This window comes from Taudactylus pleione, unplaced genomic scaffold, assembly GCF_031769625.1.
Source record: "Taudactylus pleione unplaced genomic scaffold, aTauple2 ptg001489l, whole genome shotgun sequence".
NCBI lineage: Eukaryota > Metazoa > Chordata > Amphibia > Anura > Myobatrachidae > Taudactylus > Taudactylus pleione.
This window is the reverse complement of record NW_028285887.1, coordinates 229,629-248,114: the sequence shown is the minus strand read 5'-3', so window position 1 is coordinate 248,114 and position 18,486 is coordinate 229,629. Positions and strand designations below refer to the sequence as shown.

At 45.9% G+C, this 18,486-nt stretch overlaps 1 protein-coding gene across 1 annotated transcript in view; it reads right to left on the bottom strand.

Moving 5' to 3' along the window:
• Positions 1 to 364: 364 nt before the first annotated feature.
• LOC148442500 (carbonic anhydrase 4-like) overlaps positions 365 to 18,486 on the bottom strand; it is a gene marked incomplete at its 5' end in the record, with an annotated part of 219,419 nt that continues 201,297 nt past the window's right edge. Inside the window, one exon of the mRNA XM_088463880.1 lies at positions 365 to 1,158. Coding sequence (XP_088320006.1) covers positions 925 to 1,158 — 234 coding nt within the window. The remainder of the gene's footprint in view (positions 1,159 to 18,486) is intronic.

The window sequence follows — 18,486 nt, the reverse complement described above, 5'->3', positions numbered from 1 at the left end:
TCCACAATCATGCTGCTATCTGCCCAATCAGGAGGAGAGGAGCCACAATACTCCATAATCACTCTGCAATCTGCCCAATCAGGAGGAGAGGAGCCACAATATGTCACAATCACGCTGCTATCTGCCCAATCAGGAGGAGAGGAACCACAATACTCCACAATCACACTGCTATCTGCCCAATCAGGAGGAGAGGATCCACAATATGTCACAATCACTCTGCTATCTGCCCAATCAGGAGGAGAGGATCCACAATATGTCACAATCACACTGCTATCTGCCCAATCAGGAGGAGAGGAGCCACAATATGTCACAATCACACTGCTATCTGCCCAATCAGGAGGAGAGGAGCCACAATATGTCACAATCACACTGCTATCTGCCCAATCAGGAGGAGAGGAGCCACAATATGCATACAATGAGGGCAATTAATATAGTGCTCTCACAGGGTAGACACTATTTTATTACTATCTTAGGCGGGAATTATAGTTTATTTTTATTAGGATAGCAATAGTTTACATTGTAATAATTATATTAAAGAGGCAAAAAAATTAACTTTTAATTGTGGTACAAAAATGTTTTTATGTCTTGGACAATGTTAATTACTTTATGTCTATAGAATCATAATTAATAATCTTTGTAGCTGAGTTTTATTTTTTTTGCATGGAGTTTTGACCACAACACCAGCAATTTGGTCATTTCTACACCAATGGACATCAACGCAGTTTTCAAAAGCGCAGAATAGTAAATTTATCAGACTGCCGGCAATGTCCAGCTGTGTTAGACCCTTGGCAAAGCTACTGCTCAGTAAATTTATTCTTTATCTTAGACTTAGATTAGATACATGGTATGGTGAAGTTGGTTTCTGCACACATTGTTTGTGGTGGAGAAGGTGACATCTTGGTCAGGTTACACTCAGGTTGGTCTCTAAATTAGCAGAAGCAGCAGTGTGAGCACAGAGAGGGTTGCACCATACTGGAGACTGGCATGTGAGTCGCTTGTGACAGTCGGTGCTGACGTGCTGTTTGGTGATTGGGTCGCTCTTTGGAATGAAGCCTGCACTTGTCGACCATTCAGAGATTGAGGAGGACGGAAGTTATTCATCATTGTCTCTAAATTTCCTGAGACGTTGTGCTTAAGAGCAGATGAGAAAGTTTGAATCTGGAAAATAATTTTGGATGTAACTAATAGAGAACACAGAATAGAGAAATATAAGAGAAATCTGCTAGTATAGAGCATAGCACATTATTCATACTAACACACCTGGAGCTGGAAGAGATGGACACAATATGGTTTAGAGAAGATATGATGGGGAATGTGGAAAAGAAATATCTGCACCAATGACAACAATGTGAGCAAAGTGACCAGTAGAGAAGGAAAAGTGACCAGAAATGAAGAGTTATGGTAGACTTACCCCTGTTAACTCTATTTCTTTGAACTCCATAGGGTCCACAGGGATTTCCATGGGGTATAGTTGGTAGGAGTGAGCCATGCACCAATCAGTTAAAGCTTTATCTCCCAGGATGCACTGGCCCTACACATATACCCCACCCCCAGCCACTGGCAGCCAGTTTTGTAAGCAAGCCCAAGGCAGGGGTGGAAGAGAGGAGAAGGTAGAACAAACTACACAAGAAAAACACTGACAGAAGATGAGGGAATCAGTGATCGAGTGAAAAATACCCAATGAAGCCAGGTGCATCAGGGTGGGCGCCCCGTGGCAACGCAAGAAGAAAAATAAATGTCCTCTTTGTTGGCGCACTAAGGGGTAAATTTACTAAGAAATGAGTTTGGTCGAGATGACAATCTCGGGTGTTTTTAGGAAAGTTTTTCATCTCGCAAAATTGGTTTTCTCACTTTTCTTTCTCTCCCGAGATGTAAATCTTGCCTTTACTCGCCATCGGCAAAAATCGGTAATGTTAATACATGCTATCACAGTGTGTCTGCCCACAGAATTGGATATCTGCGGAGAACGTCGCGGGACATAAGGGTGAGTATTGGCTTTTTCTTTCAGGTTTTTCACTTTATGTTGACACCTGCTACCCGATGTTCAGGGCCACTTAAGTCAATGTATGTATGTATGTATGTGTGTAATAAAACTTTAATTTCATGGTGTGTGTAGTGGTTTTTTACTAATTTCTTTCCCAGTGAACTACAGGTGCCAGCAGGCCCTTAATGCATGGTACTTGTGGTTCTCCAAGTACTAGCATGCGGGGGAGGCTTGCTGGCACCTGTAGTTCGACTGGAAAGACAATGTATATTTTTCTAATTTTACACAACAAGGACAAGTTACCAGAAATAAAGAGTTATGGTAGACTTAACCCGCCACCCACCGCCCAGGGGTGGCAGGGATAGCCCCCCCTTGCTTGGAGGGGTACTCAACTCCCCAGGGATCCCTGGCCTGGGATGACTAGCAGTCAGGACTGATGCTGCGGCTGGGGGGCGTGGTCAAAGGGCTTCCCTGTCTGTGGCATCAGCCCCCCGCTAGTAAGGGTCCAGGGCTGGTTTTAAATATAGGGGTACCCCTATGCATTTTTTTGCCCCTATATTTAAAACCAGCCCTGCTGCCTGGTGCTGGTACCTAATTTACTGGGTAACCCTATTCATTTTGTTCCCCATAATTTTAGGTACCAGGACAGGCTGGCAATTTCGGGGCTGGTTAGTGTTTTTTTTGGGGGGGAACCTCACGTCATTTAAAAAAAAAAAAAAAATTATTACAGGTACACCACAAGCTGCCAGCACATATATCAGTGATACTGTATGTACAGGCTGCTAGCTGGGGAGAGTCACATATATCCCTGATACTGTATGTGCAGGCTGCTAGCTGGGGAGAGTCACATATCACTGATACTGTATGTGCAGGCTGCTAGCTGGGGAGAGTCACATATATCACTGATACTGTATGTGCAGGCTGCTAGCTGGGGAGAGTCACATATATCACTGATACTGTATGTGCAGGCTGCTAGCTGGGGAGAGTCACATATATCACTGATACTGTATGTACAGGCTGCTAGCTGGGGAGAGTCACATATATCACTGATACTGTATGTGCAGGCTGCTAGCTGGGGAGAGTCACATATATCACTGATACTGTATGTGCAGGCTGCTAGCTGGGGAGAGTCACATATATCACTGATACTGTATGTGCTGCTAGCTGGGGAGAGTCACATATATCACTGATACTGTATATACAGGCTGCTAGCTGGGGAGAGTCACATATATCACTGATACTGTATGTGCAGGCTGCTAGCTGGGGAGAGTCACATATATCACTGATACTGTATGTGCAGGCTGCTAGCTGGGGAGAGTCACATATATCACTGATACTGTATATACAGGCTGCTAGCTGGGGAGAGTCACATATATCACTGATACTGTATGTGCTGCTAGCTGGGGAGAGTCACATATATCACTGATACTGTATGTGCAGGCTGCTAGCTGGGGAGAGTCACATATATCACTGATACTGTATGTGCAGGCTGCTAGCTGGGGATAATCACATATATCACTGATACTGTATGTACAGGCTGCTAGCTGGGGAGAGTCACATATATCACTGATACTGTATGTGCAGGCTGCTAGCTGGGGAGAGTCACATATATCACTGATACTGTATGTGCTGCTAGCTGGGGAGAGTCACATATATCACTGATACTGTATGTACAGGCTGCTAGCTGGGGAGAGTCACATATCACTGATACTGTATGTGCAGGCTGCTAGCTGGGGAGAGTCACATATATCACTGATACTGTATGTGCTGCTAGCTGGGGAGAGTCACATATCACTGATACTGTATGTGCAGGCTGCTAGCTGGGGAGAGTCACATATATCACTGATACTGTATGTGCTGGCTGCTAGCTGGGGATAATAACATACATCACTGATACTGTATGTACAGGCTGCTAGCTAGGGAGAGTCACATATCACTGATACTGTATGTGCTGCTAGCTGGGGAGAGTCACATATATCACTGATACTGTATGTACAGGCTGCTAGCTGGGGATAATAACATACATCACTGATACTGTATGTACAGGCTGCTAGCTAGGGAGAGTCACATATCACTGATACTGTATGTGCAGGCTGCTAGCTGAGGAGAGTCACATATATCACTGATACTGTATGTGCTGCTAGCTGGGGAGAGTCACATATATCACTGATACTGTATGTGCAGGCTGCTAGCTGGGGAGAGTCACATATGTCACTGATACTGTATGTACAGGCTGCTAGCTAGGGAGAGTCACATATCACTGATACTGTATGTGCTGCTAGCTGGGGAGAGTCACATATCACTGATACTGTATGTGCTGCTAGCTGGGGAGAGTCACATATCACTGATACTGTATGTGCAGGCTGCTAGCTGGGGATAATCACATATATCACTGATACTGTATGTGCTGGCTGCTAGCTGGGGATAATAACATACATCACTGATACTGTATGTACAGGCTGCTAGCTAGGGAGAGTCACATATCACTGATACTGTATGTGCTGCTAGCTGGGGAGAGTCACATATATCACTGATACTGTATGTACAGGCTGCTAGCTGGGGATAATAACATACATCACTGATACTGTATGTACAGGCTGCTAGCTAGGGAGAGTCACATATCACTGATACTGTATGTGCTGCTAGCTGGGGAGAGTCACATATATCACTGATACTGTATGTACAGGCTGCTAGCTGGGGATAATAACATACATCACTGATACTGTATGTACAGGCTGCTAGCTAGGGAGAGTCACATATCACTGATACTGTATGTGCAGGCTGCTAGCTGAGGAGAGTCACATATATCACTGATACTGTATGTGCTGCTAGCTGGGGAGAGTCACATATATCACTGATACTGTATGTGCAGGCTGCTAGCTGGGGAGAGTCACATATGTCACTGATACTGTATGTGCAGGCTGCTAGCTGAGGAGAGTCACATATATCACTGATACTGTATGTGCTGCTAGCTGGGGAGAGTCACATATATCACTGATACTGTATGTGCAGGCTGCTAGCTGGGGAGAGTCACATATATCACTGATACAGTATGTGCAGGCTGCTAGCTGGGGAGAGTCACATATATCACTGATACAGTATGTGCAGGATGCTAGCTGGGGAGAGTCACATATATCACTGATACTGTATGTGCAGGCTGCTAGCTGGGGAGAGTCACATATATCACTGATACTGTATGTGCAGGCTGCTAGCTGGGGAGAGTCACATATATCACTGATACTGTATGTGCAGGCTGCTAGCTGGGGATAATAACATACATCACTGATACTGTATGTACAGGCTGCTAGCTGGGGAGAGTCACATATCACTGATACTGTATGTGCAGGCTGCTAGCTGGGGAGAGTCACATATATCACTGATACAGTATATGCAGGATGCTAGCTGGGGAGAGTCACATATATCACTGATACTGTATGTACAGGATGATAGCTGGGGAGAGTCACATATATTACTGATACAGTATGTGCGGGCTGCTAGCTGGGGAGAGTCACATATATCACTGATACTGTATGTGCAGGCTGCTAGCTGGGGAGAGTCACATATATCACTGATACTGTATGTGCTGCTAGCTGGGGAGAGTCACATATCACTGATACTGTATGTGCTGCTAGCTGGGGAGAGTCACATATATCACTGATACTGTATGTGCAGGCTGCTAGCTGGGGAGAGTCACATATCACTGATACTGTATGTGCAGGCTGCTAGCTGGGGAGAGTCACATATATCACTGATACTGTATGTGCAGGCTGCTAGCTGGGGAGAGTCACATATGTCACTGATACTGTATGTGCAGGCTGCTAGCTGGGGAGAGTCACATATCACTGATACTGTATGTGCAGGCTGCTAGCTGGGTAGAGACACATATGTCACTGATACTGTATGTGCTGCTAGCTGGGGAGAGTCACATATATCACTGATACTGTATGTGCAGGCTGCTAGCTGGGTAGAGTCACATATATCACTGATACTGTATGTGCTGCTAGCTGGGGAGAGTCACATATATCACTGATACTGTATGTACAGGCTGCTAGCTGGGGAGAGTCACATATATCACTGATACTGTATGTACAGGCTGCTAGCTGGGGAGAGTCACATATATCACTGATACTGTATGTGCAGGCTGCTAGCTGGGGAGAGTCACATATATCACTGATACTGTATGTACAGGCTGCTAGCTGGGGATAATAACATACATCACTGATACTGTATGTACAGGCTGCTAGCTAGGGAGAGTCACATATCACTGATACTGTATGTGCAGGCTGCTAGCTGAGGAGAGTCACATATATCACTGATACTGTATGTGCTGCTAGCTGGGGAGAGTCACATATATCACTGATACTGTATGTGCAGGCTGCTAGCTGAGGAGAGTCACATATATCACTGATACTGTATGTGCTGCTAGCTGGGGAGAGTCACATATATCACTGATACTGTATGTGCAGGCTGCTAGCTGGGGATAATCACATATATCACTGATACAGTATGTGCAGGCTGCTAGCTGGGGAGAGTCACATATATCACTGATACTGTATGTGCAGGCTGCTAGCTGGGGATAATCACATATATCACTGATACAGTATGTGCAGGATGCTAGCTGGGGAGAGTCACATATATCACTGATACTGTATGTGCAGGCTGCTAGCTGGGGAGAGTCACATATATCACTGATACTGTATGTGCAGGCTGCTAGCTGGGGAGAGTCACATATATCACTGATACTGTATGTGCAGGCTGCTAGCTGGGGATAATAACATACATCACTGATACTGTATGTACAGGCTGCTAGCTGGGGAGAGTCACATATCACTGATACTGTATGTGCAGGCTGCTAGCTGGGGAGAGTCACATATATCACTGATACAGTATATGCAGGATGCTAGCTGGGGAGAGTCACATATATCACTGATACTGTATGTACAGGATGATAGCTGGGGAGAGTCACATATATTACTGATACAGTATGTGCGGGCTGCTAGCTGGGGAGAGTCACATATATCACTGATACAGTATGTGCAGGCTGCTAGCTGGGGAGAGTCACATATCACTGATACAGTATGTGCTGCTAGCTGGGGAGAGTCACATATATCACTGATACTGTATGTGCAGGCTGCTAGCTGGGGAGAGTCACTGATACTGTATGTGCAGGCTGCTAGCTGGGGAGAGTCACATATGTCACTGATACTGTATGTGCAGGCTGCTAGCTGGGGAGAGTCACATATCACTGATACTGTATGTGCAGGCTGCTAGCTGGGTAGAGACACATATGTCACTGATACTGTATGTGCTGCTAGCTGGGGAGAGTCACATATATCACTGATACTGTATGTGCTGCTAGCTGGGGAGAGTCACATATATCACTGATACTGTATGTACAGGCTGCTAGCTGGGGAGAGTCACATATATCACTGATACTGTATGTGCAGGCTGCTAGCTGGGGAGAGTCACATATATCACTGATACTGTATGTGCTGCTAGCTGGGGAGAGTCACATATATCACTGATACTGTATGTGCAGGCTGCTAGCTGGGGAGAGTCACATATATCACTGATACTGTATGTGCAGGCTGCTAGCTGGGGATAATCACATATATCACTGATACAGTATGTGCAGGCTGCTAGCTGGGGAGAGTCACATATATCACTGATACAGTATGTGCAGGATGCTAGCTGGGGAGAGTCACATATATCACTGATACTGTATGTGCAGGCTGCTAGCTGGGGAGAGTCACATATATCACTGATACTGTATGTGCAGGCTGCTAGCTGGGGAGAGTCACATATATCACTGATACTGTATGTGCAGGCTGCTAGCTGGGGATAATAACATACATCACTGATACTGTATGTACAGGCTGCTAGCTGGGGAGAGTCACATATCACTGATACTGTATGTGCAGGCTGCTAGCTGGGGAGAGTCACATATATCACTGATACAGTATATGCAGGATGCTAGCTGGGGAGAGTCACATATATCACTGATACTGTATGTGCAGGCTGCTAGCTGGGGAGAGTCACATATATCACTGATACTGTATGTGCAGGCTGCTAGCTGGGGAGAGTCACATATATCACTGATACTGTATGTGCAGGCTGCTAGCTGGGGAGAGTCACATATCACTGATACAGTATGTGCAGGCTGCTAGCTGGGGAGAGTCACATATCACTGATACTGTATGTGCTGCTAGCTGGGGAGAGTCACATATATCACTGATACTGTATGTGCAGGCTGCTAGCTGGGGAGAGTCACATATCACTGATACTGTATGTGCAGGCTGCTAGCTGGGGAGAGTCACATATATCACTGATACTGTATGTGCAGGCTGCTAGCTGGGGAGAGTCACTGATACAGTATTTGCAGGCTGCTAGCTGGGGAGAGTCACATATGTCACTGATACTGTATGTGCAGGCTGCTAGCTGGGGAGAGTCACATATGTCACTGATACTGTATGTGCAGGCTGCTAGCTGGGGAGAGTCACATATCACTGATACTGTATGTGCAGGCTGCTAGCTGGGTAGAGACACATATGTCACTGATACTGTATGTGCTGCTAGCTGGGGAGAGTCACATATATCACTGATACTGTATGTGCAGGCTGCTAGCTGGGGAGAGTCACATATCACTGATACTGTATGTGCAGGCTGCTAGCTGGGGAGAGTCACATATCACTGATACTGTATGTGCAGGCTGCTAGCTGGGGAGAGTCACATATCACTGATACTGTATGTGCAGGCTGCTAGCTGGGGAGAGTCACATATATCACTGATACTGTATGTGCTGCTAGCTGGGGAGAGTCACATATATCACTGATACTGTATGTGCAGGCTGCTAGCTGGGGAGAGTCACATATATCACTGATACTGTATGTGCAGGCTGCTAGCTGGGGATAATCACATATATCACTGATACAGTATGTGCAGGCTGCTAGCTGGGGAGAGTCACATATATCACTGATACTGTATGTGCAGGCTGCTAGCTGGGGAGAGTCACATATGTCACTGATACTGTATGTGCAGGCTGCTAGCTGGGGAGAGTCACATATATCACTGATACTGTATGTACAGGCTGCTAGCTGGGGACAGTCACATATATCACTGATACTGTAGGTGCAGGCTGCTAGCTGGGGAGAGTCACATATATCACTGATACTGTATGTGCAGGCTGCTAGCTGGGGAGAGTCACATATATCACTGATACAGTATGTGCAGGCTGCTAGCTGGGGATAATCACATATATCACTGATACAGTATGTGCAGGCTGCTAGCTGGGGAGAGTCACATATATCACTGATACTGTATGTACAGGCTGCTAGCTGGGGAGAGTCACATATATCACTGATACTGTATGTACAGGCTGCTAGCTGGGGAGAGTCACATATATCACTGATACTGTATGTGCAGGCTGCTAGCTGGGGAGAGTCACATATATCACTGATACTGTATGTACAGGCTGCTAGCTGGGGAGAGTCACATATATCACTGATACTGTATGTGCAGGCTGCTAGCTGGGGAGAGTCACATATATCACTGATACAGTATGTGCAGGCTGCTAGCTGGGGATAATCACATATATCACTGATACTGTATGTGCAGGCTGCTAGCTGGGGAGAGTCACATATATCACTGATACTGTATGTGCAGGCTGCTAGCTGGGGAGAGTCACTGATACTGTATGTGCAGGCTGCTAGCTGGGGCGAGATTTGCAGTAATAGTAAACACTGTAATCTCGGGTCAGTTATCTCATCTTCACTTGTAACTCGGGAGAGAAATCTCGATTTGCTTCACCATCAGAAAACTGACTTTCAGCTAAACTCGCTTCTTAGTAAATTTGCAAAACCAAGAAAACAAAACAAGCCCGAGTTTAGGCGATGTAAATCAAGATTAAACAAAAAAAAAATACCTGACCTATCTCGACTCTTAGTAAATTTACCCCTAGGAATGAGCATAAAATGTAAATTTTATTCATTAAATTTTAAAATACAAATGAACTCCTGACGTGAAATATGAAAAAAGATATTCTATATTATGAGCAATAAAAAAATATTAAATAAATGAGTGTGTCTTTTTTATCCCAATTGGTATTTATTATGTGGAATGATTAATCAACCTGAATCCTCATTATTATTATGCATCCAGTTTGCACTAAGGTCCTGACAATAGGGTTAGCAACTAATTCAGCCAATGTGGAGTGATATATCAGGAATGTGAGTTGTGATACTTCTAGTACCAGAGGCATCTACTAAGTAACAGCTCTCTGATTATAGAACAATGTTGCAATTCCAGTAACCACAAGTGTAGTTATAAGAACATCCCCTTAGCCTCTAGGTGTCGCTGTTGTATTAGAAATCATATACTGAAATGGCGCTCACATCTGTTGGTAATATAAATCACACAAAGGGCTCTATTTACTACAATCCGCATTTGTAATGCAGATTGTAGTGTGATATTACCGACTGAATTCGCATTGCGAATTCAGGTAATATCACAGGGATTTACTACAAATCCCTTGCAGGGACAGAGATTGCGATAAATCTCTGTCCCTGCGAATCCCCTTTGGAGCCTTATCACGGTATTTTTGCAAAAAATACTGTGATTAAGTGCCCGCGCATGCGCCGACCGGTCACCACTGCTACCCCCCCTCTGGCGCGAAGCCCCGCCCCCTGGCACTAAGCCCTGCCCCCCACAATCACGGCCCCCCCGCAACCCTACCTACCCCCCCGCGACCCCCCTCTCCCTTACTTACACTTACCTGCATGCTCCAGGCCTCCGGTGATGTTCTCCATTCCTCCGGTCAGGTGATCTCCCATACTGCACTGGGACCCGATCACCTGATGACCAGGCAGCAGGGCACTATGGGAGACCAGCTGACCAGAGGGGAGACATTACCGGAGGCCCGATCACCAGTCCCTGGAGTCAGGTAAGTGAATTTTTTTTTTAACAATTTTCTTTTCTTTTTTTTACAGTGATCAGCTTGTGGTCTGTTTAGACCACACAGCTGATTACAGGGACCGACTCCCAGCTCTGCTCATCCTGTTAGAGCAGGGCAGAAGGCTGGTAACCGGGGGAGACCTTGGATAACGCCACCTCCAGGTGGTGTTATTATCATAGGGCTTTCACCGATATTTTTTTCACATTTATTTTTAGTAACTCTGGTCGGATCGCAACAATATACACAATCACACCTTAATGCAATGTTGTAATAAAGATTCTTTATAGTGGTGTGCTTGTATTTCTTATCCTCTAATATCCAGATAAAATAAGAGGTATAATGCACACACCACGGAACTAGGTAATTAGTTGCACCTTGTGAATGTATTAGTGCCCACATGAAAATAAATGACACAGTGGTAAATAGCAATACTTAGAATATAATTGCCTGGTATGGTATATTGAATAAGCAAAACTCAGTGTGCACTATATAACTATAATGGAACCTGATCCGATTTTTATTACCAATTCAGAACACGACATCAGCCCGCAGTTACGTGAGCTCAAAAAATTATTAGTTATGGTTTTTGTCAGGATAATAATAATGGTTTAATAAATATTTATTTTATGTCCATATAGTTAAAGTGCAAATAGGTCCAGATGTTATATTACTAGTCTCAAGCCCTGAGTATTGCATCCATTCAGGATTTGTATTCCTAATGACCGTATAGTTTGAGGGCTGTACTAATTATTCAGGACCCTAAGCATTACGTCAGCTCAGGATTAAATCCCTATTGGTCAAAGGGATGTCAGTTAAATCGTAAAATAAATCATTAGTATTATTTGTTTATAAAACTGACAATGGCCCTCATTCAGAGCCGCTCGTTAGCGGCAGTACGCTCGTTCCGAGCGATGTTCGCACATCTGCGCATGCGTACAGTTTTTAGTACGCATGCGCGAACCAGTCAGTGCGGCTGAAAATCGTTTGTACGCTATATAGTGAGTGCCTGCTATTTTGAGTGACAGAATGAGGTGTATGTGGGTGGTACCAGGGGAAGGTGCTTGAAAACGGGGAGTGGAATTCGAACGCAGGCGTGCTTAAAGGTCAAAACGGGCGTTTTAAGGGTGTGCATAATTAATCCAGCTGCGTCATTGACCACGTCACTTGGTTTTTTTAAACTCAGAACTGCTCGCAAAACAGCGGTTGAAAAAACCAACCACAGGAATAGCGAGCAGTTCATATCCTCGATTAATCAAATAAATAGCGGACATGACGTATGGTGCGAGTGGCCAGGGGGCGTTTTTATCAAATAAACGAGCGTATGTTTTGCTCGCTCGTTCAGACTTAGAGGTGTGAACAGACTGCAATTTGCGAACAGATCATTTGAATAGCCACCCCTTGTTTTTGAACGAACTACCGCAAATAGCGAACAGCTCTGAATGAGGGCCAATATCCATAAGGATTTAGATACAGATACGCTTACTAGCTGTATTGAATAATTTAGAACACTGAGAAATATGTCAGCTCTGAATTAGTGTCCCTATCAGCCGTTGTACTACTGATATATATACTGCGTGTTCTGTTGAGTATATGAACCAAGCGCTGTTAAATCTGAATAGCGCTATAGCACAACGAGGATAGGTGAATCAGTTAAATTACTACTGACATACATACTGTGTATTGATATATAAACCAAGCGCTGTTTAATCAAAATAGCACTACAGCATAACGAGGATAGTTTGAGCAGTTAAACAGTAATATAGTTATATTGGGAGACACATATCAGAGTAGTGAAAACTACTCCCACCGCCGACGTACGTTTCACATATACAGGTTTTATTAAGGCACCCTGTGGACCCTATGAACTTCAAAGAAATAAAGTTAACAAGGGTAAGTTCTTACCATAGCTCTAAATTTCTTCTTCAGGGTCCATAGGGGGTCCACAGGGATTACCATGGGGATGTCCTAAAGTAGGAATGTGCAGGCTCGGATAGGTTCGAGTTTGCACGTGGAGTTCGGATTTTTCCCTCCAAAAAAACGGAACTCAGAAAGAGGCAAAACGTCATCTTACATGAACGAACATCATCATTCCTGGACAAAAGTCCAGGAATGATGATGTTCGTCCATGTAAGATGACGTTTTGCCTCTTTCTGAGTTCCGTTTTTTTGGAGGAAAAAATCCGAACTCCACGTGCAAACTCGAACCTATCCGAGCCTGCACATCCCTATCCTAAAGCAGTTTCCCCTAAGGGAGCTCCTGAGTAAAAAGGAGAATCCTGCACCCGAAAGAAGCATCCTGAGAGGCAAATGTCTCAAAGGCAAAAACCTATGGAAGGTATGGACGGAAGCCTATGTGGCCGCCCTGCACAATTGTCTAGGAAAAGCGCCACCGCAAACCGTACATGAAGGTCCGACAAACCGCAACCACACATTCTTCAATCAAAATTAAAACCCCAGGATACCACTTATGGAAGGTAACCAATACGGGTACATAGGACAGCTCTGTCCGAAAACAGAGAAAAAATGAAAAGCAAGCACCCAAACCCCTAAAACCATAGGGTCATGACCTCTGGGTGAGCACCCTTAAAAATAAGAGTGCTAAACCCTGTGACAGATGCGGGCTGAGGAAGGCTTCCTCACCCCAAGCATCATCCTGACCACAGAGCTATAGAAACCTTTGGCTCATAAGAGGGATAACTTAAGAACCACACCATCAAAGACAGACAAGGGAGGTCCGAGTGCAGACAAGGACCCTGTACTAACAGGTCTGGCCCTAGAATTAGCGTCCAGTCTGTGTACTATGAGCGCACAATTCCCGAGCGCAGTCAGTGAAGCGCACATGCGCCTAATGATGCAAACTCATGAACAAAAGGGTGATTATCGGCCATAGCGTGCGTCCGCGGCTTAGCGTCCGGGTCTGAATCAGGCCCTCTGTACATAGATCGAAGCTCCAGGATGTTTATAGGCAGGTGATTTTCTTTAGTTGTCCATCTTCCCTGAAAGATATGATGACCTTTTACAGCGCCCCATCCATGGGATGGCATAATAAGCACATGCAGATACAAATCCTGAATGTCCAGAGAAAACATGAAATCCCCAGGTTCCATTGTCCAAGTTTCGAATGGAAACTCTACGGGCTATTTTTCTGGCAGAGTGGAATAAAAACCAGTTCCTTGTTGAACTGAAGGAACAGATATTACCACACCTGAACTTAGCAGGGAGTGAATGACTTCCTCGAAGGTCTGGGCCCTCATGGGGTCTGATGAAAGACCTGTACAATGAAAATTGCTGGGGAGGATATCTCTGGAAAGTGAGAGCGTATACATTAGACCACTTCTCTGACCCTGTGGTCTGCGATTGTCTGATGCCATGAGTTGGCACACAGCAAAACTCGGCCTCCCACCCTGGGATCCCCCAGGAGGAGGCCCGCTTCATCAGACGGACGGTTTGTCATCAGACTTAGGAGGTGGACGTCTGGGAGCCCAAGGCTGCTTAGATCTAGACTTGTTGGTCTTGTCTGAAGCAGGCTGCCTTAGAAAGGATTGTCCTTTTGCCTTACCTTGGAGACGAAAAGGCCAAAAGGAAAACCTATTAGGCTTAGAAATAGCTGCTGATGGGAAAAAAAAAAGATTTTAAGGCTGCCAGAGTATCCACTATCTTGTCCAATTCTGCGCCAAACAGTACATTGCCAGGGAAAAGCAAGGATTTGAGAGCCGTCTTAGATTCTGAGTCCACTGTCCAGGATCGTAGCCAATGGACTCTGCGGGTGACTACCAAAGTTGTAAAAGCTTTAGAAGCAAGGAATCCAGTATCCAATGCAGCTTCTTCCAAATAAGAGGCTGCCTCCCGAACATGGGAGATGTAGGCCAGTTGCTCCCTGATTGCACTGAAAGACAGGATGTCATCAGATGCTTTCGTCCATCCTTCAATAGCCTTAGCTACCCAGGCTGCGGCCATAGCCGGCCTAGTAATAGCACAAGAAAATGAGTAAATAGACTTAAGACAAGTTTCTAGTTTTCCATCTGTAGCGTCCTTAAGGGAGGATGCGGATGGTATAGGCAACGTAGAGCTCTTAACTAAATGCGCCATATGGGAATCCACCATAGGAGGGACATCCCATTTAGTATACTCACCAGGTGGGAGAGGGTAAAAAGACACTAGTCTTTTTGGAATCTGGAACCATTTGTTAGGAATATTCCATGCTTCGCCCATAAACTCAGTGAGCTGTTCTAATTGAGGGAACTCAGCCTTAACCACCTTTTGTCATTTAAACACTGAGGCTTTAGGCTTAGGAGCGGGTTCCTCATCCTCTATATTCAAGAATGATTTAACCACCCTCACTAGAGAAGAAACATCCACTATCAAATGATGGTACTTCTCACCCAAGGGGGACCCTGGAGGAGAAACCTGTGCATCATCTGCCTCCTCAGATTATGTGCCAGAATATGAAATCTGGGCAACCTGAAATAATACAAACTGCCTATGTTCTATGGTGGCTAACGGTCTGTCCACCTCTAACATATCTTGCTGAAAGGCGGCAGACGTATGAGCCATATCTTGAGTTGGGTGAGCATAAGCATCCATCCAGGAAGGATGTATGGGGGGTACAAACATAGCAGGCTATAATTGCTGTGGGTACCCCACAGTGGGAGGAAGCATGGGGGCTGATAAGCGATCCACTAACTTCAACATAACCTGTGCAAAGGAGGATACCCAAGGTGGGTCCTGCACCGGTACTGGTAAGGTAAGCTGGTGAGGAGGTACATGACAATTAGCACACTGCCCATCCTGCACAATATCCTGAGAGGACAAGGCTGCTGCACCGGTACTGGTAAGGTAAGCTGGAGAGGAGGTACATGACAATTAGCACACTGCCCATCCTGCACAATATCCTGAGAGGACAAGGCTCCTGCACCGGTACTGGTAAGGTAAGCTGGAGAGGAGGTACATGACAATTAGCACACTGACCATCCTGCACAATATCCTGAGAGGACAAGGCTGCTGTACCATTACTGGTAAGGTAAGCTGGTGAGGGGGTACATGACAATTAGCACACTGACCATCCTGCACAATATCCTGAGAGGACAAGGCTGCTGCACCGGTACTGGTAAGGTAAGCTGGTGAGGGGGTACATGACAATTAGCACACTGACCATCCTGCACAATATCCTGAGTGGACAAGGCTCCTGCACCGGTACTGGTAAGGTAAGCTGGTGAGGAGGTACATGACAATTAGCACACTGACCATCCTGCACAATATCCTGAGAGGACAAGGCTGCTGCACCGGTACTGGTAAGGTAAGCAGGTGAGGAGGTACATGACAATTAGCACACTGACCATCCTGCACAATATCCTGAGAGGACAAGGCTGCTGCACCGGTACTGGTAAGGTAAGCTGGAGAGGAGGTACATGACAATTAGCACACTGACCATCCTGCACAATATCCTGAGAGGACAAGGCTCCTGCACTGGTACTGGTAAGGTAAGCTGGTGAGGGGGTACATGACAATTAGCACACTGACCATCCTGCACAATATCCTGAGAGGACAAGGCTCCTGCACCGGTACTGGTAAGGTAAGCTGGAGAGGAGGTACATGACAATTAGCACACTGACCATCCTGCACAATATCCTGAGAGGACAAGGCTGCTGCACTAGTACTGGTAAGGTAAGCTGGAGAGGAGGTACATGACAATTAGCACACAGCCCATCCTGCACAATATCCTGAGAGGACAAGGCTCCTGCACCGGTACTGGTAAGGTAAGCTGGAGAGGAGGAACATGACAATTAGCACACTGACCATCCTGCACAATATCCTGAGAGGACAAGGCTGCTGTACCGGTACTGGTAAGGTAAGCTGGAGAGGAGGTACATGACAATTAGCACACTGCCCATCCTGCACAATATCCTGAGAGGACAAGGCTGCTGCACCAGTACTGGTAAGGTAAGCTGGTGAGGGGGTACATGACAATTAGCACATTGACCATCCTGCACAATATCCTGAGAGGACAAGGCTGCTGTACCATTACTGGTAAGGTAAGCTGGTGAGGGGGTACATGACAATTAGCACACTGACCATCCTGCACAATATCCTGAGAGGACAAGGCTGCTGCACCGGTACTGATAAGGTAAGCTGGAGAGAAGGTACATGACAATTAGCACACTGACCATCCTGCACAATATCCTGAGAGGACAAGGCTGCTGCACCAGTACTGGTAAGGTAAGCTGGAGAGGAGGTACATGACAATTAGCACTCTGACCATCCTGCACAATATCCTGAGAGGACAAGGCTGCTGCACCAGTACTGGTAAGGTAAGCTGGAGAGGAGGTACATGACAATTAGAACACTGACCATCCTGCACAATATCCTGAGAGGACAAGGCTCCTGCACCGGTACTGGTAAGGTAAGCTGGAGAGGAGGTACATGACAATTAGCACACTGACCATCCTGCACAATATCCTGAGAGGACAAGGCTGCTGCACCGGTACTGGTAAGGTAAGCTGGTGAGGTGGTACATGACAATTAGCACACTGACCATCCTGCACAATATCCTGAGAGGACAAGGCTGCTGCACCGGTACTGGTAAGGTAAGCTGGAGAGGAGGTACATGACAATTAGCACACTGACCATCCTGCACAATATCCTGAGAGGACAAGGCAGCTGTACCATTACTGGTAAGGTAAGCTGGAGAGGAGGTACATGACAATTAGCACACTGACCATCCTGCACAATATCCTGAGAGGACAAGGCTGCTGCACCGGTACTGGTAAGGTAAGCTGGTGAGGAGGTACATGACAATTAGAACACTGACCATCCTGCACAATATCCTGAGAGGACAAGGCTTCTGTACCGGTACTGGTAAGGTAAGCTGGAGAGGAGGTACATGACAATTAGCACACTGACCATCCTGCACAATATCCTGAGAGGACAAGGCTGCTGTACCGGTACTGGTAAGGTAAGCTGGTGAGGAGGTACATGACAATTAGCACACTGACCATCCTGCACAATATCCTGAGAGGACAAGGCTGCTGCACCGGTACTGGTAAGGTAAGCTGGAGAGGAGGTACATGACAATTAGCACACTGACCATCCTGCACAATATCCTGAGAGGACAAGGCTGCTGTACCATTACTGGTAAGGTAAGCTGGAGAGGAGGTACATGACAATTAGCACACTGACCATCCTGCACAATATCCTGAGAGGACAAGGCTGCTGCACCGGTACTGGTAAGGTAAGCTGGTGAGGAGGTACATGACAATGAGAACACTGACCATCCTGTACAATATCCTGAGAGGACAAGGCTGCTGTTCCGGTACTGGTAAGGTAAGCTGGTGAGGGGGTACATGTCAATTAGCACACTGACCATCCTGCACAATATCCTGAGAGGACAAGGCTCCTGCACCGGTACTGGTAAGGTAAGCTGGAGAGGAGGTACATGACAATTAGCACACTGACCATCCTGCACAATATCCTGAGAGGACAAGGCTGCTGTACCATTACTGGTAAGGTAAGCTGGAGAGGAGGTACATGAAAATTAGCACACTGACCATCCTGCA